Here is a 21,827-nt window from a genome sequence, read left to right as displayed (position 1 = left end):
GGAATGTTGAATATTGTGAATCACTCATATGAAGGAGTGTGATCTGCTGAGTAAGCAATGTCGAACAGCTTAATTGAATTTGTGCAATGAAGAGTAATTTGCCGGTGGAGTTATGTTGAGTATAGTGGAACATGCATTGATTTGCTGGTTCAAGAATGTTGAATGTAATGGATCATGCATATGAAGGGGGGTGATTTGCTCGTTCAACAGTTTTGAACGATTTAGGGTCATATCCACATAGAGAAGAGTGATTTGATGATGCCGGCATATTAAGGGTTATAGAACATGCATAAGATGGAGTGTAATTTGTTGGTGCAGGAATGTTGAGGAGTCTTATTATTGTTCACTGGCAGTTGTATAGGCCACAGTCTGCCAATAGTGCTGCATTGTAGTTAGTACTGCATGATGTGATTTGCCTGTGCAGACATGTTGAGTATAGTGGAACATGCCTAAGTAGGAGGGTGGTTTGCTGGTTCAGGAATGTAGAGATGTGTATATATGCATATATATGTGTGTGTGGGGATGGTGATTTGCTGGTGTATAAACTTTTAGGGTAATTGAGGCAAACTCATATTCATGATTAATTTATACAAATAGAATGGCTTGTGCCATCTTCGCACTTTTGCTAATAAGGAGCTAGACTTTTTGGGGCTGATTCACAAAGGTTTGTGAGAATCAGGCGCGCAACACCCATTGGGCTCACGGGGCTTCACCCCCCCCCCCCGTCTTTGCAGGCTGGCGGTTATCTAATTGCAATCGCACCCTAGTACTTAACAGGTCTTTAAAAGACCATTTACGTGTAAATTAAGCGTTTGTGTGTTTTCACCTCTTCTTTCAATCACTTTGTCCATGGTTGGAAGGATTGCCCCAACCCCCCCGAAATATTTTTCAGCCCCCTACGAAATTTGGCTCTAGTTGCCCGCCTGGTGAGAGTACATATAGAATACTCCTATAGTACTACGCCCTATACTCATAAATACTTTTGTGAATAAGCCCCCATGTGCTTACTGCTATGTTAGTAAAAAAAGAGGAAAGAACTCAGTTCCTGGAACTTGCCTACTCTGCCAGGAGGGTAGTCCTAGTGCACTCATTGCCAAGACTTCCTGACCTGCACTTCTGGCATAGTGCAGGGCACTCTCCTGTTTGATGGGGACTTGTGTACTCTGTGCTAGAGGCTAGAAGCATAATTCAAAGATGATTTCAAAGATGGGAGTCATGTAGGTACTGAGCCAGCCTTAGCATCCGGATGCCTGTTGTTGGATGAACTTTGTGTGGCTTGTGGTGTATCTTCTTTATGCCCTCTTTGGGAACTGTGGAGACACGTAAACAGATCCGAGCAGACAAGACCACTGCTTAGAAAGGCAGATGGAACTGGTTAGGCACAGGTTGGTAGCTGGAAAATGGTTGCTTTATGTTTGCATCATGAAAGTTGAAATTATCTGGAAAAGTTCATGGAATCTAGCTAAACCTTACACTAAGCCTATGCTTTGTGGTGAGGTCATGTGATTCCCACCTATGGTTTGGTGAAAAGTGACCTTTGGGTTTAAAGTAATGAAAGTATCAGTTCACTTGGTCAAAAAATAAGTGAAACATGCACTGATGGCAAAAAAGATGCTGGACCTGTGCCACACCAGCAACAGAAATGTTGATCGCCGCAGGCACCATTGTAGGGACTTGCAAACAAGTTGTATAGCTCGAGGCAGAGTCTGAACATCTCTGGGAAACCATACTCAGGTGGAAGCGATTAAAGTATGCAGTTGTAGGATCCCCATGTGATTCATCTCTGTTAATAGAAGAAAAGCAAATCATTCTTTTGCAGGGCGCCTCTGCTTAGATGATGCAAAAGTAGTCTGGTGTGGCAGCACACACGTGGTGGTAACTGGGAAACTCCCAGGTGAGATGAGCCATTGGAAATGGTTGTGCCTGGCCAGTCTTTGAGACACAGCAGCACCAGGGCTCTTCTGGTCTTATCTGTAGTTGCACCAGCGGGAGAAGAGAGAGAACGCTTGCTGCAGGATACTGATATAGCTTCTTCTTCTCCTTTCATGGAAACCACTGGAGATGTGAGTACCACCATTGAGCCTCGTGGTCCTTTTCTTTCTATCAGCTCCGGTTTCCTCCACAAAGCCAGGGGCGGACTGGCCTATAGAGCAATAAGGCAGTGGGCCGGTCGGACAGGTCAGTGTGCAGGTCGGCTTCTTGGCTGTCGGTGGGCCTGCTTTATGATCTGCTGAGCTGGTTTTTCGGTCTGCTGGACTGGTTTTACTGTTAATTTTCTTGGTACTAAAACCAAAAATTGCTTACAGCAGGCCTACATCCATTCACTTTCCCATACTTTGCAAAACTCTAACACACATCTTTACAAGTTCAACACTGTCCTAATTTGCAAGCATTGCCACTTTTTTAGCTATCTAATTTACTAATGGCGTCACTTTTATTTTGGTGCCTGGGCCTATTTTCTGTCCAAGTCCGGCCCTGCTTGAAGCCAAGACTTTTCCTAGAACTATAGTCCATCGAGTGTGATCTCACACAGAAAAGTGTGGTCTAATTTCCATGGAACAGGATCAGATTAGTAGTGGACACTATTCTATGGAGGAGGAGGCTTCCCTAGACCACCAGCCTTTCCAGTTGTTATGGCCAGTGGCCAGCACCGGTTTCATGTTTCAGCCCTGGCATCTCCACTGCAGTGCAGGCATCACACCGGCCCCAACAGCGCTAGGATGCCTGGCTTCACCCTGGGGGTTCCCAGGAGTGGACACTTCACAGGGAAAGCCAGGAGGGGTTCCACAGCGGTATGAGTATCAGCGCCAGGAAGCCGAATAGGCGACACCGCAAGGTGACCGTCTGGTGACAGTGCGCTCTATAAGTACCATGACAATTACATTTTACATCTTCACTCTTCGTGTGTGTCGAGAAAACTTCACCAGCTCTGTGTGTGAGGAAGCAGAAGTTGCATGTATGACCCTACAGTGGTCCTGTGGGGCTTTTCTGGAGAATGCAGTGGCGTACAGGCTGCACCCGATAGCATCTGTTGCTGCATGAGTTGTAGCGTGAGGCGGGGGAAGCCTGTTGGTGACCACCACAGAGATGGGCAGTTATAATTTTAACAAGGAGTTTGCTTACCATACCTGATAGTCTCCATGTTGTGTTCCTCCGGCTCAGTGTTGGGCTTGGCCAAAGTAATCTGCTAAAAATCAAGATGATTGCTATCTCTTTGCAGACCATACTTAGTCTTACCAATTCAACTGATTGATCACATTGATTTCTTCTGGTATCATTTCCTGTAGCAATCATATATAAGGGAGCCTGTACTTGTCTCTTCATGACTCCTATTAACTACTAGTTTTATCCCAGATGTTTTCCATTTTTTCTGGATCAAATTCCAGACCTGCCATCCGGATGCTGGGTTCCAAGTTCTGTTCAGTTTTGTTTAATGCCTTGCTTTTTTCACCTTTTCACTTATTCTTCTCGTACAAGGTTCTGAAATCCTTCTTCTGTTGCTCAGGTGGTGCTTTGCGACATTTGCATGTGTCCTTTTTTGAGATTTATTCTAGAAAACACTGATCCTCTCACATGTCTGTACTGTGCAGGATGACGCACTGGCCATTAGAAAAGGTCATCCGTTCTCAGTGCTTTAATTTAACCGAGTACCTGCACTTCTTTATTTTGAAGACTTCTCAGCAGCGTACAGTACTTTTAATGGTAGAGTGCCAGCACAGCTGATTAACAAACAGGTAATCTGAGATAATGAGTACATGCACTTTTAATTTTCCTTTTCGAGCACCGCCCTTTCCAATCAAAGCTAACAAGAAAGGAATGACTCCTGCGTCCAGCCCTTGACAAGGTATGATGGCAGATTAGTCCTGAGGATGAGTGGTTGCATCAATAGATTCCCTCGGTAAGGCAGTCATCCCCCCCTATGGCTTTTTAAAGTCCTCTCTTGTTACTATCCTTGCAACCTTAGCATACAGGCTGGTGCCCCAGCTCTTCTAGTAATAAAGGCAGATGCCTGCTCTGTTTTTCGCTCTTTGTTCTGTTTGCTCTGTCTCATTGCCAACCTTCATCGATTTCCCTCCTATGAGCTCAAGGGATCTTGTGTGGAATATAAATTACTTGCCTCAGGAGCAGAGAGTGGACCTTTTTTCTTCTCCTTCTTGAAGGAGCAGCTCGCCTCGAACACTTCCCCACTTACAGCCCCTTCTGCCTCCTCCTAATCCTGCCCTCTTCCTCCACCCTCCAGCAGAGAGCCAGTCTGGCTCCTCTATCATCTCATTGTTCCTTAAAGGAGCCCCGCCGGCCATGTGATTGGTTCTGGCAGCCAACTCCCCATTGGCCAGCTGCCATTACCAGCAGTGTTCTGGCACCCAGCAGCGCTGTGTCATGCAGTAGCTCTCAGCACCCGTGCCTCCTGCCCGTCTGGTCCATTGGCAGGACCGAGGGCCCAGGCGGCATATGATTGGGGCACTTTCTGTTGCTACACAAAACTGCCTAGGTTCAGTGGTCATATCCTCAGCCGCATCTATGGTACTACCTGCATCCTGCTGAAACGTATCCCTCTGCTTCTGACACCGATGCTTCTGAAGCGTATTTTGCTCAGTTTGTAGAGAGCAGGTTGAAGTCTTCAAGGCATGCAGTTCAAAGGGCCAGCAGAGAATTCAAGGGGTGGGAGGGCCAAGATTTTCAGTCTGCCTGTCATTAGAAATCAGGGAGACTTTGGGTACGTGGAGGCACCTAGGGCGCCAGGGGCATCGCAATGAGGGTGGCCACATTTATTTATTGATAAAAAGATTTGTAATGCGCATGGCTGCCTCAGCAACGAGGCATCCCAGCGCAACCAGAGAACCAAGGAAAGAGCAGAAAGACCCATAAGCGCCTAAACATCAGATAGTGGGAAACAGCCAGGTTTTTAGAGACTTACGAAATGTCAAGAGATTAGCGATGTCTCGAATGTGCGCTGGGAGAGAGTTCCAGGGTTTGGCCGCCAAGAGGCCAAACGAACGGCCCCCAGCCCTCTCTCTCCAGACTTGAGGGACACTGAAAAGCCCATGATTAGCGGATCTCAGATTACGCCTGGGCATATAGGGCTTCAATAAGCCAGATAGCCCAATAGGGGCTTGGTGCTTCAAGATTTTATGAGAGATGCACAGCACCTTGAACTGAATACGTTCTTCAATGGGCAGCCAGTTTAGCTTGGGAAGCACGGGAAACATCACTTACAACGCAACTTTTACCACGCAGTGCCTTTACATCGCAACTTTTACAACGCAAACCATTACAACGCATTGCGCTGGGGGGCGCTCTAGGATAGGGAATAGGTTAATTTACTATCCAATAACCTTCCGTAGTGTCCACGGGGACTGGAGTTGGAATAGTAAAATAAACTATTCACTATCCAGCGCCCAAAAGCACTATGCGTTGTAATGGTATGCGTTGTAAAAACCGCGTTGTAAAAGCATGCGATGTAAAAGCATGCGTTGTAATGTCAAAACATCCGGGAAGCACATGTGCCACCGACTGAGATTTAGGTAGAGCCACTACCATAAGTGCTGCCCTGTCCTGAACCCTCTGCAGGTGTTTGATACTAGGTTTGTTGGCACCCAGATATAAAGAGTTACCGTAATCACGCCTAGCAAGAATGGAGGCCTGCACAATGGTTTGGCGCACTGTGGGAGGAAAAAAACCAAGCAAGGGCCTCAGTCCTCTCAAGAGCCCAAAGCAAACAGCGGCAACAACTCTTGTCTGTTTCTCCATGGTGATGAAATAAAAAACAAATATGCTAAAAAAAATTAAAAACACTGAAATTCACCAATTATAGTTTATGGAGCTAACTATAACCTGTGCCGCGCCATGCACTGCTTGTGATATCACACCATTCATGACGTCACTGATAGTACCATAGTTATATAAATCATACAGTTAAGGAGGTTACACGTGTGGCACCATAGCATGGAAATAGCTTATGCCTGGAAGGCAAGTGTGATCATGCATGTTGAACTGCACCACACCCATCACTAATGTTTGCGGTGTGAATATTACGGCATGTTAAACAAGGTAAAGGTTGAGCGCACCTGGGGGCGCATAATACATGCAGCGCATTTTCCTTCATTTGGTCTAGGCACCATGAAGGAACATATGCTGCATTATGATGGATGTGCTGCCCAAAGGGCAACTGCAAACCGGTGCTGCCCTGGGGGCAGTGCATTCATGTGAAAAATAGTGCCACTGCTTTGAAACCACTCCATTTTTCACAGTGCAGGCGGCAACCCGCCTGCACTTTTAAAGGGGATTAGAGATCCCCTTGCAGGTGGGTGAAGTCAGTGACTGCACCCGCCTGTAAGGTGATGTCTGGGGGTCCATAGGACTCCCATTTCCCCCTCCAGAGGGCTGCTCTTAGTGGGGGCCATGACAGTGCGCCGACTTTTCCTTGTGGCACACTGTCAATGGGCCTTCTGAGAGCATCTTTGCCTCTGCGGTCTCATCTGTTATACGGCACGGGCGTTGAGGCAATCCCCCATGCATATGAGGGAACGCCACCTGAAGATAGAGCTGGCGCTTTATGTGCGCCATTGCTATCGGTATTACGGAAGGAGACGCACAAGTGTCAGTGGCCCCTTCTGTAATACCAAAGTACCCCGGGAGAACACAGAGCGGGTGCAAAGCCCGTTGCATCCCCAGGGCACTTTGTGTAATATGGCCTCTGATGTGGGTGGGAGAAATATGTTTGAAAGTAGCTTTAGGCTTAAAACGAAAGCCTGTTGCAAGACATCTTTGAGAAAGGCCAATTCTTCTGTTGACAATTGATTATCAACCAGTGGATATCTGGGCATGTGCCCATGCTAAATAGTTGTAACACAGTGGTATATAGAAATTCTATAGTGACATTTATACGGTGTGAATGTTAAGTTCCAGAACTTCGCTGAAGATTTTTAGTCATTGCAGATTGTTGAGTTATGTTGAATATAGTGATGTCCCACTTAGAGGTGGCTTGTCTCACACTGGTGTTGTAAGCATGGCTCCAAGGTTGTATGCTTTTGTGCTCATCTCAGATGTGTGTAATGGATTTTACTAAACTATGGATGTTGTACATATGGCCTGACATAAAGTGTCTTTCAGTGGCAAATGTATACCGGTCTACCTCTTGATTTGAAAAGGTGAACAGAAAATTGTCCAAAGGTGTAGCATGTTGAATTACTTAAATTTCACATAACCCTATACGTTGGTGTTCCAATGGTTGTATGATGTCATCCGTGATGTAATTTGAGATGTCATCAGTGATATCACCAATTATGTCATTTAACTTTCCATGAAGGATGTAATATGTGAAATCATAAGCAGTGAATGTCAGGGCACAAGTTATAGTTTGCTCACTAAACTATAACTGGTGAATTTTAGCATTCTTTTGGTTTTAAACATTAGATTTTCTCTTGTTTCAACCCCTAACGATACCATCACTTTAAACTTTATTTTTTTAATGGGTTTTATTTAACATACGCTTAGATCTATAAACTACATCTATAACATCTCATTAATCTTAGTTGTTTTTCAGTGGAATTCTTCATTTTGTTTAACAAATAGGAAAGTCTTATTACCATACCTAACTATAACATCACTTTATTCTTTGTTTTTTTCAGTGAATTTCTGGGATTTTTAGATCTGTGCAGGGCCTTTTGCGCCCAGCTCCCCAGGGCATCGAAACTCGGTTGTGCATGGTCTTTGGACTGCAGCCAACCCCCTGATGCTTCCAGACTTCAGCAGTGTGCACTTGGGGCGTTGAGGGCTTCAGTCACAGGGTCTAACTCCGCCACTGGCTTCCAGATAAAACCACCACCTCAAAACGCATGCACGGCCTTCAGTAGGAATCAATGCTCTGCCTTCTGCGTGGCTTCCTCTGCAGTCGATGTTCTAGAAAAATCTACCAAATCCCATAGTCCACATCAGTTGGGACCTATGTCATGTCTGACACTCTCATGGAGTCCCAGCTTTATAGTCAACAGAACTTTCCATTCCAGTACTTGTAATTTAGATTTTAACATTGTCCTAATGGGTGTAGAAATCACAGCATGCAAAGTGGTGAAAGGTCTGAAGCTGGGAGTGGCTGAAGAAGTCACATATAATATGGGGACACAAGGAAGCGATGCTGTGTTTTCCTTGACAAACCTGTGTTTGTTAACAAGGCCATCCCGAACAACCTGCACCCATAGCAGACAGCAAGCTAGCAACACGTTTTGGGAGAGGGACTGACACAACCCTTTGTGATCCTTGTACTCTCATTAGCTTATGCATCTAGATTCATGTCATTCTTTCAAGCAGCTTATCTCATGGGAGTGTCTTGTGCCCTTGGTTTACATGACCTGATATGGACCAAGAAAAAGGCATAATGGGTACACCACACATTCTATGAATACTCTTATTTCTTAACTCATAACAGTAGTATAAACAACACAGCAATTGAGCGGGATTCCTTGTCTGTTCAGCAAGACTAAGTAGGATATTGACAGATTGGTGGCTGACAAGGCCTTTCCTTCCATTGACTTTGAGTTAATGGGGGTGGTGGGGTTGATTTTCTAGCTATGCACTCCAGATGAGAAGCCTAGGCACATCATGTTGTTCTCCAGGTCTCTTCGCCTGAAGCCACCATCACCTTCAGTATAGAGGAAAAGGCTTTGGCTTCTGGCCACTGCACACCTAATAGGTTTGGTTATCCAATCTTTAACCAATGATTCAAGTTTATTCATGTTTAGACAAAAGTCATTAAACCAATAAATACATACATACATAAAATATTACACTCCCTGGCCCCACTCTACCCTACCCTCATCCCAACCCCAGCAATCAAAGGGCCCTATCATGACTGTTCAGCACAATAAACTAAGTTCCAATATGTCTCCATTTTGTACCTCTGTCAGCCAACCCATTATGCATGACTTCGAGCCCAACATTTTGAGATCACCATTTTCTAGTCCATACTCGCTTTTACAAACTTTGCGAGGGCACATGCAACGTCTACAAATTCCATGTTTGTCAAAAGTGCAAGTGCTTAGTCCGATGAGAAATATTATACTTTCTAAAATGCTGTTCTGAAATCACACAATAAATCCTTTAAAAATGTAAACAGTCTAATAAATGATGAATTTTGAAAACCTAGACCACACATACTTTTATTTTCAACATTCAAAAGTGCATTAAACTTCACAGGCTTTAAATAGTGCACATTCAGAGCAACTCAAAATTTTAAGAGTGATTAATGTAACTGGGTATTGGGCAGTGCGGCTGTATACGGGAATGCCCTCTGGTTCTCTCATGATTCCAACATATAAATTACAAAGGGTTTGTTCTTTAGGTACCCTAATACCAACAACCTTGATTCTATTCTACATGCCTTTTTCAATTTACCTTTCGATAGATGGGAGGACTCCGCCAGCTCAAAACTTTCCATTTGTAAAGCCGCAGCAATTTTCCTTAACCTAGTCCTGGTCTGCACCACCCAGCTCAGTTCACTCCTCGCAATGTCCTTTGCACAGAGGAGGGATACCTTTTGAGCATCCGCTGTCCACAGTTTATCCCAAAATTTCAGGATTGATGTAATGGCCAGGAAATTCCGAGCCTGCAAGTCCTCTTCTAATCTTATGGCCCAGCCATTCGCACTTTTAGGCCGACCGAACAATCTTTTCAAACATTCACTCCTCAGGCTTCTCCCAACTTGCCTCCAAACTTAAAGACCATAGTTCAGCCCCATAAAGACAATGAGAGGGGACCATCGCATTATAGGCTGTTAGGAAAGGAGTCGATGAAGAACCAACCAAAAGAGTTCTTAAATTGTACCAGTCCTCCGATAGTCGAGGCTGCACGTATCTCCACAGTTTCTTTATGTAGACCCCAGTTAAATTTTTTAGGGAATTTCATTCCTAGGTACTTATAAGAGGTAACTACGTCCACCTTCCTGCTTCCCAGGAACCACTTATATGGTTAACTATGTTTCCCAAAAATATATATATTTTTTCTTTTTCCAGGTTAACCTTAAACTTTTTTATCTCTCAATATATATTAAATCTATGCAATTTCCTCTGGAGGCCTACTTGGGTCAAGACTAAAGTAGCATAATCACCTGCAAAAACGTGGCAGGAGATATGGCTGCCCATACCCCATTTTCAGCAAGGAATTGGTGGGAGCAAGGATTTTAGGGAGATCTGCAAGGAACACAGAAAATAATATTGGGCCAGGACAAGCCCTGCCTCAGCCTATTCTGTAATGGATTTTTTTTCTGAGAGGGCCCCGTTTAAATCGAGCACCACTTGGGCCAAATTATGTGAATGAAGTTCCTGTAGTATAGCTAATAAGCAGGTGGCAATTGATAATTGACGCAGCTGCTACATCAGGATACTACAATCCACTGAATCAAAACCAGAGCTAAAATCAACAAAACAACAAATTCCCAGTAGTTTCCATCACTTTTTGCGCCTGAGCTCAAAAAACTAAAACAGTGATCAAGGGTTGAGTGCCTTAGCTTGAAGCCTCTATGTTCTATAGGGAAAATATCATTACCCTCGATCCAGTTCTTCAAGGAGGTAAGTATTACTTTTCAGTAAAATTTTGCACCTACGTCCAGAAGGCTTATTAACGCATTCCATGCATCGGACGGCCCCCAGCCATCTAACGTCATGGTGGGTGTGTGCGTCGGACGGCTGGGGGGTGTCCCATTTCCGCACACGTAAAATCCGCCCGCACAGTGGTGAAATTTGCAAAGCAAACGGGTTAAGCGGAAATTACTCTGATCTTTTGTCCCCCTTTTTTGTATATAGGTTGAAACATTGCACCTTTCAAACTTGGAAGGAATATATCTATCCTTGTTATAGCTATAAAAACCTTTGTGAAAAAGAATGCCGACCAAAAATGATTAGACTTAATAACAATTGTGGGAAGATTATCCAGTCTGGCTGCTTTGTTAAATCTAAAGAGGCTATTAATCTGGCTAAGGTTTGTAGTCAGAATGTCCTAGATTGGGCCAGGTTCCTTTCACGGTTTCCTTTGTGGCTTTTTAGATATGACTTAGGTGACTGACCCAGGTATTTTATGGTACCGTGCACCTCACCAGGGGATCCGACCTTGTGCACCCTCCCTGCAGCAGTTTCCAAAATGTTTTCATCTCCTTATCTTGGAGAGTGAGAATCATAATATCCCAATTTGTCTGCTAGAAGGCCTGCTTCTTAGTGCTAAGCAGCACATAATACTCCTTTCTCATACTATTATAGCCATATTTCCACGTAGCACCCTCAGGTCCCTTCACCCTCACTGCTTTCCTCAATCTCTTCCAGGCTATTAGGCACTCGTTATCAAACCAGGGGTGATTTAATCCACTGGATCTTACCATTTTGGTCCCTTGGTTACATAAGCACACTTGAGAGATCAATCATTTGACTATCCCAGTGATAGTTTCAGAGTACTGGTCCAGTACGTTCGGGCCCAGTTCCCCAATGAGCATCATATCATTGCTTTCTTGATATTGCAACAAGATGGTCCTATATCAATCATCAATTCTTGTTGTCAAACGTTTAGGGAATGATACATCTACTGGTATCACTCACTTTCTTAGAGCTGGGACAGCCCGCAGAATGGTTGTAAGGCCCAATGGTCAGTGCCCCTTATTTTTGCACCTCAAAGCTTGCGCAGAAGTTAAAGAACCAAGCCCGTATGAATACACCTAATAGATTTTACTAACAAATCTAGATTCGTCGGCAACATATCCCTCCTTCTAGATTGTCATGTTGGTATTGAAGATTCTGTCATTACTGCACTTATAAATATGAGTATGGTCTTAAAAACCTTTCAGGGTTAGCCTTCTCCAGTATCCTTATGTTACAGGCCTCCTTGATCAAGTCCCTGCTGCTCATCTATCACACCATTCTCTTCAAAACAGCCCTAACAATAGAGCTGTAAGTTGGTGTTTGGACTTTTAGAGCTCTGTGGTATGGTGGTCACTTCCTTTTTAAACATATTTCTCTTAATTCAGCTGCAAACTCCCATTATTTTCTGTTCTCTATCTCTTTTGGACCATTTTTGATTTTTACTATGCCATTAACTCTTATCCAGCTGTTTTATGAATCTTTTGTTTTTTGTCATTTGCAGCGACAGGATGCCCGAATCATCGTCGGCCTCTTTTATGAGACTGAGGCCAGGAAAGTCTTCTGTGAGGTGCGTGACCACTATCCAATTCTGAATCCTGTTGTGCCCCGGGTATAGAGGAAGACTCTTGTGTGTGCATGCAGGAGAGGCTGAGTTCCTTCAGATGGCTTGTTCCATATAGAATTATGAGCTTGCTGAAGAGGTCAAAAATACAAGCGAGTGGTGAGGTGTGTTTGTGGGTGATTACTGATGGAGAAGGGCGACTAAGCATCTCAAAACAGTGCTGCAGCAAGGCCTCATGGAGATAGCATGGACAGACAAGTGTTATGCTGCAAGTAGATATTTTCTGAAAGTGGTTACAAAGGTTCTCAGTGCCTATCCAGGGTTTCTGTTCGTAAGGTTAACGCAGCTCCTGGTATCCATTTAGCATCTCTGATAGGTGAACAGCTAGTTCTCATTGACTAGTTAGCATAGCTATTTGTGATATCTCTAAGATACATCGTGATCTCAGCCCGCAATATCTCTTATAAGTGGGTATGGATAAGCATTGTTGGACTTATGTTTGATTCTCTTTGTAGTTAGAATCAATAGGCGTCTATCAGCTCCTAATACCTATCACATCTCCAGATGTTGTACAAGGCAAAACTCTATTGTGGAGATACATCTACTTGTTTTTTGTCTGGCGACGACTGGTTTATTCTTGGAAAGTGTTAGTTCAGATCATATTATCTCTGATCTGTGGTATCTTTGGTAAATGTACAATGGGAAACTCATGTTCGGCATTCAACTGAATGTCAATGGTAATAATAGATATAGTAATATCTCAGCTCATATAGTACTGTCTCAGCTCATCTCTGTGGAGTCACTGGCAGGTGTTATCTGTGGTAGTGTGCTACCTCAGTTCAGTATATATCTGTAATTTCATGTTAAGTGTACAAGAAGAGCTACTTGATAAACACCTGCTTCTGGTTGGCTGGCTGTGATTGGTGTTAGTAAAGTGATATCAGATCGTGGGTTCTCTTTTAGGTGTACAGGGGAATGCTCTTTGGGGACTGTATATCTGATTATCATTATTGATAGAACTGTCTCAAGTTATGGAATCTCTCTACTGTCACTGGTAGATGTAGAAGGAAAAGCTTTTTGATGTAAGCTCTTTGATGGACTTTTAAGTTTTTATTAGCTGGATAAGGTTGTTGTTGGTGTTTGTGTGCTTTCATAGGTGATACTGCACCTTTTGTGATATCTTGGTAGATGGCGAAGGAGAAGCTCCTGGCCAGCTGTATGCCTAGTTCTAATGGGCTTGTTAGAGTTAGTGTAAGCAGCATTATTGTAGGCCATGGAAGCACAGTCTTAATTTTATGTTAGGTGTAACATAATGCTTTAAGACGGGCCTCCATCTGGTTCTCATTGAATGATTAGGATTGGTGTTGATAGATTGAACTTAGTTGATTGTATCTCTGGTAGCTATTTAAAATAAAGCTATAAGAAGGCGCACTTTGGTACTAGACTTGGTGTTGATGATTATCGGGAAAGGGTAGCTCACAGTATTTTGTCTTAGTGTTGATACTAGTCATTGGGGAAGGTTAGCTCATGCTAACTTTATGTTACTTCTTGTTTTATGATTATCATCAGGCTAGGTTAGTTGTGTTATTAATGTGCTATCTCTAGCTGTTGATGATCATCGGGTAAGGCCAGCACACTGTATCCTTGTGTTATCTTTTGGCCTTGATAGCCATCAGGTAATATTGGCTTATGACACATTGGCTTTATCTCTTGGTGTTGATGGTCATCAGGTAAGGTCAGTTCATTTTTTGTTTGCATTATATTTGGTGTTGATAGTCACTAGGTAAGGTTAGCTAATGGTTTGTTTGCATTATCTTTTGGTGTTGATAGTCACTGGTTAAGGTAAGCTCACAGTATCCCTTGTGTTATCTTCTTGGTGTTGATGGTCATCGGATAAGGTCAGCTTTATAAATCTTGTGTTATCTCCTAGGTTGATGGCGATCAGGTAAGGTCAGCTTGTGGTATCCATGTTTTATCTCTTAGTGTAGATGGTCATCTGGTTAAGCCAGCCCACAGTATCCTTGTGTTATCTTCTTGGTGTTGATGGTCATCGGATAAGATCAGCTTTATAAATCTTTGTGTTATCTCCTAGGTTGATGGCGATCAGGTAAGGTCAGCTTGTGGTATCCGTGTTTTATCTCTTAGTGTAGATGGTCATCTGGTTAAGCCAGGCCACAGTATCATTGTGTTATCTCTTGGTGTTGATGGTCATCAGATACGAGCAGCTCATGGTCTGTTTGATTTATTTTTTGGTGTTGATAGTCACCGGGTAGGGTCAGCTCACAGTACCCTTGTATTATCTCTTGGTGTTGATGGTCGTCGGGTAAGATCAGCTTAAAGTGCCTTTGTGTTATTTCTTGGTGTTGATGGTCATCAGATACGGTCAGCTCATGGTTTGTTTGCATTATCTTTTGGTGTTGATGGTCACCACGTAAGATTAGCTCACAGTTTTCTTGTGGTATCTCTTGGTGTTTCAGATGGTCATCAGATACGGCCAGCTCAGGGTTTGTTTGCATTATCTTTTGGTGTAAGGTCAGCTCACAATAGTCTTGTGTTATCTCTCGGTGTTGATGGTCATCGGGTAAGATCAGCTTAAAGTACCTTTTTCTTATCTTCTTGGTGTTGATAGACATCATTTAAGGTCAGCTCGATATAGCTTTGTGCTATTTCCTGGTGTTGATGGCGATCTGGTAAGATCAGCTCGTGGTATCACTAAGTTATCTTTTCGTGTAAAATACCATCTCCTTACGTCAGCCCTTTGTATCTATGTGCTATCTCTTGGTGTTGCTGGTCATCAATTAAGGTCAGCTCACTGTATCCTTGTGTTATCTTGTGGTGTTTGTTGATGGTCATCAGGCAAGGTCACCTCACTGTATCTGTGTGTTGTGTTATCTCTTGGTGGTCATCGGATAAGGTCAGCTCATGTTGTCTTTGTCTTATCTCATGGTGTTGATGGTCATCAAGTAAGGTCAGCGCACTGTATCTTTGTGTTATCTCTTGGTGTTTGTTGATGGTCATTGGGTAAGGCCAGCTCACTGCATCTTTGTATTATCTCTTAGTTTTTGTTAACGGTCATGGGGTAAGGTCAGCACACTGTATCTTTGTGTTATCTCTTGGTTTTTGTTGATGGTCATCGGGTAAGGTCAGCTCACTGTATCTTTGTGTTATCTCTTGGTTTTTGTTGATGGTCATGGGGTAAGGTCAGCTCATTGTATCTTTGTGTTATCTCTTGGTGTTTGTTGATGGTCATCGGGTAAGGTCAGCTCACTGTATCTTTGTGTTATCTCTTGGTGCTTGTTGATGGTCATTGGGTAAGGTCAGCTCACTGTATCTTTCTGTTATCTCTTGGTGTTTGTTGATGGTCATCGGGTAAGGTCAGTTCACTGTATCTTTGTGTTACCTCTTGGTGCTTGTTGATGGTCATTGGGTAAAGTCAACTCACTGTATCTTTGTGTTATCTCTTGGTGCTTGTTGATGGTCATTGGGTAAGGTCCGCTCACTGTATCTTTGTGTTATCGCTTGGTGTTTGTTGATGGTCATCGGGTAAGGTCAGCTCACTGTATCTTTGTGTTATCTCTTGGTGCTTGTTGATGGTCATCGGGTAAAGTCAACTCACTGTATCTTTGTGTTATCTCTTGGTGTTTGTTGATGGCCATCGGGTAAGGTCAGCTCACTGTAACTTTGTGTTATCTCTTGGTGTTTGTTGATGGTCATCTGGTAAGGTCAGCTCATGTTGTCCTTGTCTTATCTCATGGTGTTGATGGTCATCAAGTAAGGTCAGCGCACTGTATCTTTGTGTTATCTCTTGGTGTTTGTTGATGGTCATTGGGTAAGGCCAGCACACTGTATCTTTGTATTATCTCTTAGTTTTTGTTGATGGTCATCGGGTAAGGCCAGCACACTGTATCTTTGGGTTATCTCTTGGTTTTTGTTGATGGTCATTGGGTAAGGTCAGCTCACTGAATCTTTGTGTTATCTCTTGGTGTTTGCTGATGGTCCTCAGGTAAGGTCAGCTCATGGTATCTTCTGTTATCTATTGGCATTGATGGTCATCCGGTAAAGGTAGCTGGTGATGTCTTTGTGATATTTCGTGTTCATGGGGCATCGGATAATGTAAGCTCATGATGTCTTTGTGTCTCCGGCAGGTGTACAAGGAGAAGCTGTATGGAAAGAAGTATGTCTGGTTCCTCATTGGCTGGTATGCAGATAACTGGTTTAAGATGAAAGACCCAGCCATTAACTGCACTGTGGAGGAGATGACGGAGGCGGTTGAAGGACATGTGACTACAGAGATCGTCATGCTGAACCCCGAGAACACTAGGGGTATCTCCAACATGGTGAGAGAAATCGGGCAGGAGCTAGCTTCTGTACCCAGTTACCTCTTATGTTTCCCTCCTGCTTCTCTTTCTTTTTAATTCATCCGTTCACCCCTTCTCTTTTCTTCCTCTCTTTCTATCCATCCTGAATCTGCTCTTGTTGGGTCTGGTACGACAGCCACAAAGAACACGCAGCATGCAGGCGCGGTGCGTCCATTGGGGCGTAGGGGCGTAGCCCCACTAAGCCCCATGGACCCACCGCGTCGTCACTAAAATCCAGATAAAAATATGAAAACAATCGCGCTACCCGCCGGCCGACTTTTCCGGAGTGCGGAGGGGGGGTGGGGGGGTGGGGGGGAAGGATTGGCCTGCTGCGCAAGTAGATTTCTGGGCACAAACTAGCCCGCGCATGCGCAGATGGTTTCCCCTGTGATTTTCCCCTTAGAGAGAGGACCAGGGGGCGGGCCGCAGCCCCCGGGGTTGCACAGGGCGACTGGGCGAGCAGTCATGGTGCCCCCCCAGCCAATCCTGGCGCCCGCTCGGCCAGGGAGACCCGTTTCGTTCACACTCAGGTAAACACACTGTCATTTTTATTCATTGTGGTTTCTCTAAACATTGGTGAGATTAAATAGTGTACTGGTGATTAAAGAGTTTGCTACTGTGCCATAATTTAGACTAACACTGTCTGCGCTGCTCAGACGTAATGTGTGTTCTTCTTTTCACGTCATCCGGTTTCTGGTTCTTGATGCTGTTTATCACTGAAGCTCATTTTGCGCAGCTGGGCTGTTTTTGAGCAAATTTTAGGACTCCTCCGGGAGTTCCGCAGACTTGGGAAATGCATTTTTTGCTCGGTAGGCTCGGCAGAGGGTCCTGTAAAGAGTATTGCTGATGTGTTGTTTTAATCGCCGGCATTCCGAGAGTGGAATTCTCTCTTTTTGCAGTTGCAAACAGTGTTATGTTTGTAAAACGGTATGCCCCCCAATAGGCTGTTGGGGGCATAACGTGCTACAAGGTCATCTGAAAACAAATGCACTGATTAATTACCCCAGAGACGGCATATGGTGGGTGCATGAATGAATGATATATGGAGGCAGGATGGTTGGGTGGATGGATGGGTGGGTGGATGCATGAATGATGTATGGATGGATGCATGCATGATGGGTGGATGCATGATGGATGGGTGGATGCATGAATGAATGATGTATGGATGCAGGGTGGGTGGATGGATGGGTGGATGCATGAATGATGTATGGATGGATGCATGGATGCATGCATGATGGGTGGATGCATGATGGATGGATGGATGGATGGGTGGATGGATGGATACATGAATGATGTATGGATGGATGTATTCATGGATGCATGCATGATGGGTGGATGGGTGGATGCATGATGGATAAATGGGTGGGTGGATGGATGGATGGGTGGGTGCATGAATGAATGATGTATGGATGCAGGATGGTTGGGTGGATGGATGGGTGGATGCATGAATGATGTATGGATGGATGCATGCATGATGGGTGGATGCATGATGGATGGATGGGTGGATGCATGAATGAATGATGTATGGATGCAGGGTGGGTGGATGGATGGGTGGATGGATGGGTGGATGCATGAATGAGGTATGGATGGATGCATGGATGCATGCATGATGGGTAGAGGCATAATGGGTGGATGGATGCATGAATGATGTATGGATGGATGCATTCATGGATGCATGCATGATGGGTGGATGCATGATGGGTGGATGCATGATGGATGGATGGGTGGGTGGATGGATGGGTGGGTGCATGAATGAATGATGTATGAATGCAGGATGGTTGGATGGATGGATGGGTGGATGCATGAATGATGTATGGATGGATGCATGGATGCATGCATGATGGGTGGATGCATGATGGATGGATGGGTGGATGGATGGATGCATGAATGATGTATGGATGGATGCATTCATGGATGCATGCATGATGGGTGGATGCATGATGGGTGATGGATGGATGGGTGGGTGCATGAATGATGTATGGATGCAGGATGGGTGGGTGGATAGATGGGTGGATGCATGAATGATGTATGGATGGATGCAAGGTAGTTCGGGCTCGCTCGCTGCGCTCGATCGCTGCGGTGCAATATGCAAATTAGTTTACGCCTCACCATTTTCAAATGTCACCAGCCGCCCCTGGTTAGGTGTAGTCTAGAACAGCTCCCGCAGCATTCAGGGAAGCTGTTTTAAAGCATTGCTGCAGACTTTTATAAGGAGTAATATATTTTGCCAGTAGATGGTGCTGCTGTACAAGAACTACTCTTGCCAATGTCTTTGGTTCTGCACTATCCTACTTGTTTCAGTTCTACGGCAATGATTTTGTTAGTGCCACACTTAGCATTTTTAGAGCATCTCTCTCCCTAAGATTGCCTCCAGGTCAGAACTTGCAAGCCCCCAATCACTGCAGTTCAAAGCCTTCGAAAACAAGCTGGAAATGCACTGTTCATAATGGGTTTCAGCGTGCTTCCACAGCCACCCGGTGATATCGCCTCCTCACCGTCTGAAGGGCAGGGCCGGACTGGCCATAGCGGGCACCTGGCATTTCCCCGGTGGGCCACCAGGGTGGAGACCAGTTTTGTGACTGGGGGGTGGCAATGTGATCCTCCTGTAACAAAATCGGCCAAAACTGACCCTAGCAAACAGCTCGGTCGTACCCCACCTGCCCCCACATGGGGCCAGCCGAGCAGTTTGCCAGGGCTGGTTTCGGTTCCCAGTCCGGCCCTGGTGAAGGGAGCTGATACCATGCATCACACGGTGGCACCATGTGAGTTGGCAGGTCTAGACTGTCACCACAGTTGTTGGTGTTATGGCAGGCAGTGGTAGTGAGAACTACTCTGGACTATTCTCCCCCTCCAGCTCTTCTTGGGGCTGAGACTAATGTTGTCCTACTCTAGGCTACAGGCTCGCAGGGAACCCTTTTGAACCAGGAGATGTTAAAGGTGATTAGATTTGTGCCATTGTGGGCGGTGATCATTATCCATGTCATTGACATCACAACCAACCTGCCTCTTTTTTAAGGGTTGCAGAATGTTCACCCTGAGTATCAGTCTTTGAGCATCAGTCCTTCTCCTCTGCTCTCCATTCGACGGAAAGTCCTCCTGCGCCTTGAGACATTCTCTCTCCTTTGCTGGCTGGCACCTGACAGGGTGAGAAGTGTCCGTCTGCAGATTGGATGGGAACCCACTGACGTGTTCAAATGCTGTAGTCTACATGAGTTCCACAGGTGGGCATCATATGTGTCAGTGACGATTAACATGTGTCTCTAATCAGGAAAGCTCCCAAAGTCAGTGCTCACGTAGGCCCAGAGGGATGTACTGAATGCTTCGTGATGATGGGGGCAGGCCGTTCCATTTCCCGGTTTAGTTGACACGAGTGACACCCTTGGACTAGGTCTTCCACCGTCTGGTCAATTCCCAGGAACCACAGCTTTTCTTAAAAGCAGAATTTGCTTATTGCAATCCCTTGGTGGTGCTGTTGTTGGGAGAGTGCGACAACTGACTCCTGCATTGTCACAGGGACAACCATCCGTCAGCCCCTCTTGATGAGCCCTTCATCCATGGCACTGAGGTCCGACCTAGCTTTCCACTGTTGCCTCATGTTTCTCTGGGCTTCTTATCATATTTCTGCAATTGGTGCAGCTATGTCATCCACTTGTTCAGCTTGAGGTTTCTAGAGTAAAGTCACTGAGTTCTATGGCTTGCGGACATGCGCCGAGTGAGACTTACCTCACATACACCTTGGTCGTTTCTGCTTGCATTGAGGTATATGCAACATCTGAGCGTTACCCATACACCCACCAGGTGACTCACTGCAATAACAATGTCTTGTCCTTAATATCCTCAAGCAGACATGTGTTATACTCTTGTAGATGCATCTGATTATTTCATATTTTATGTAGCGCACAACTAGTTCTATATTAATCGGGAGTAATTGGTGTATAAAAAACTTTAGTATACATTCTTTGTACTGAGATGGAGAGGCGCATCCGCCCTACATCGGTATTTGGTGACTCATTGTCTGCTCATGGTGTGTAAATGTGCCATTGTCTCTCCTGTGCAATTCATGATGCTGTTCGCAGCATCGCCAAAAAGCATTGGCAATGCCAATAGGCCATAAAGGTGAGATCTGTTTGCTTTACCAATGCTTGTGTTTTATGTCTACAAAGTGATAATTATTAATAGATTAGTACTTTTCATCAGTTTTCTTTTTTCTTCAATGTTTCCATTGTTGGTAGGTAATACATTTCTGAGCTTAATTTGGACCTTAGATTCTTTGGTCCAAATATATTAAGAACTGGTCACAAAATACTGGTCGCAAGTTTTTTACCAGTATGGTAATTTGCAAAATGACTAATAGGTTGGTTTGCAAATTACCGATTCCTAGTTGGTCACAATTTGACCTGCTCCATTAATTTTAATGTAGTGGGTTCAGGGCTTTAAGTGGGCAGGGTCCTGCTGGTGCCGACAGTTCTAAAAAGCAGGTGCTGAGACAGGTCCCTATCGGTCTCTCCATTTTTGCCCTCACCCGCAGGGTGAAAAAACTCAACTCTGCAGCAGTGCCACCCTTCACTGCCTTTGATGGAACTTCAAAGAGACTCGTTATAGTTCTTTCACAGTGACATCATTTCAGAACTGAAGCATTTTCAGTATTATATACAACAAAGCCATATTTATTGCTTATTTATTTTATGCAACTATAAACCATTGACAAAGCCAATAGTTCTAGCTTGTTGTAGGTGTAATGTTACTTGTATTATATATTCAGATACAATGACAGAAACAGCAAAATACAAGTTGAGGGGGCACACTAATACAAGCACAGATTTTTAGCTTATGTGTTTTAAGCCACACCCTCAATTACATCGGACATGCCCCTTTGAGAGACCCCCAGTTTTATCGTTACACTTAAAGTCATGGGTAGGGTGCAAATTACAGCCCACTTGGATGGTGCCCTACTGAGGTCAGTAGACTTCGATGATTGTGATTCCTTTTAAATAAAGCCTTTTTTTAGATTCAACCAGTTTTCCTTAACAGAAAACGCGTTTGACAAAAAATTAAAAGTGTACATTTTATTTCGTAAGAGGAGTCGGTGGTGTATTCGTTTTGGCAACATTCACAAAGGGGAAGGGTTCCTTTGTGAATGGCTTACAACCTCCTTAAAGGTGGTGTTAAAGGATTGTTTTGGACCGGACTTTTGTTGCAAAACATTAATACATACCAATCTGATTCAGCATTTGAAAGAGACAACCTAAACACACCCCTTTGAAATACAGAATTGCTGTTGGCTCG

The 21,827-nt window shown here is 44.4% G+C and overlaps 1 protein-coding gene across 1 annotated transcript in view; it reads left to right on the top strand.

Moving 5' to 3' along the window:
- GABBR1 (gamma-aminobutyric acid type B receptor subunit 1) overlaps positions 1-21,827 on the top strand; it is a 685,831-nt gene that overhangs the window by 564,854 nt on the left and 99,150 nt on the right. Inside the window, exons 10-11 of the mRNA XM_078645697.1 lie at positions 12,124-12,189; positions 16,329-16,520. Of these exons, the coding sequence (XP_078501823.1) occupies positions 12,124-12,189; positions 16,329-16,520 (258 nt within the window). The remainder of the gene's footprint in view (positions 1-12,123; positions 12,190-16,328; positions 16,521-21,827) is intronic.

Source organism: Lissotriton helveticus, chromosome 5_1, assembly GCF_964261635.1.
Source record: "Lissotriton helveticus chromosome 5_1, aLisHel1.1, whole genome shotgun sequence".
NCBI classification, from domain to species: Eukaryota; Metazoa; Chordata; class Amphibia; order Caudata; family Salamandridae; genus Lissotriton; species Lissotriton helveticus.
This window is presented reverse-complemented; position numbering and strand designations above follow the sequence as displayed.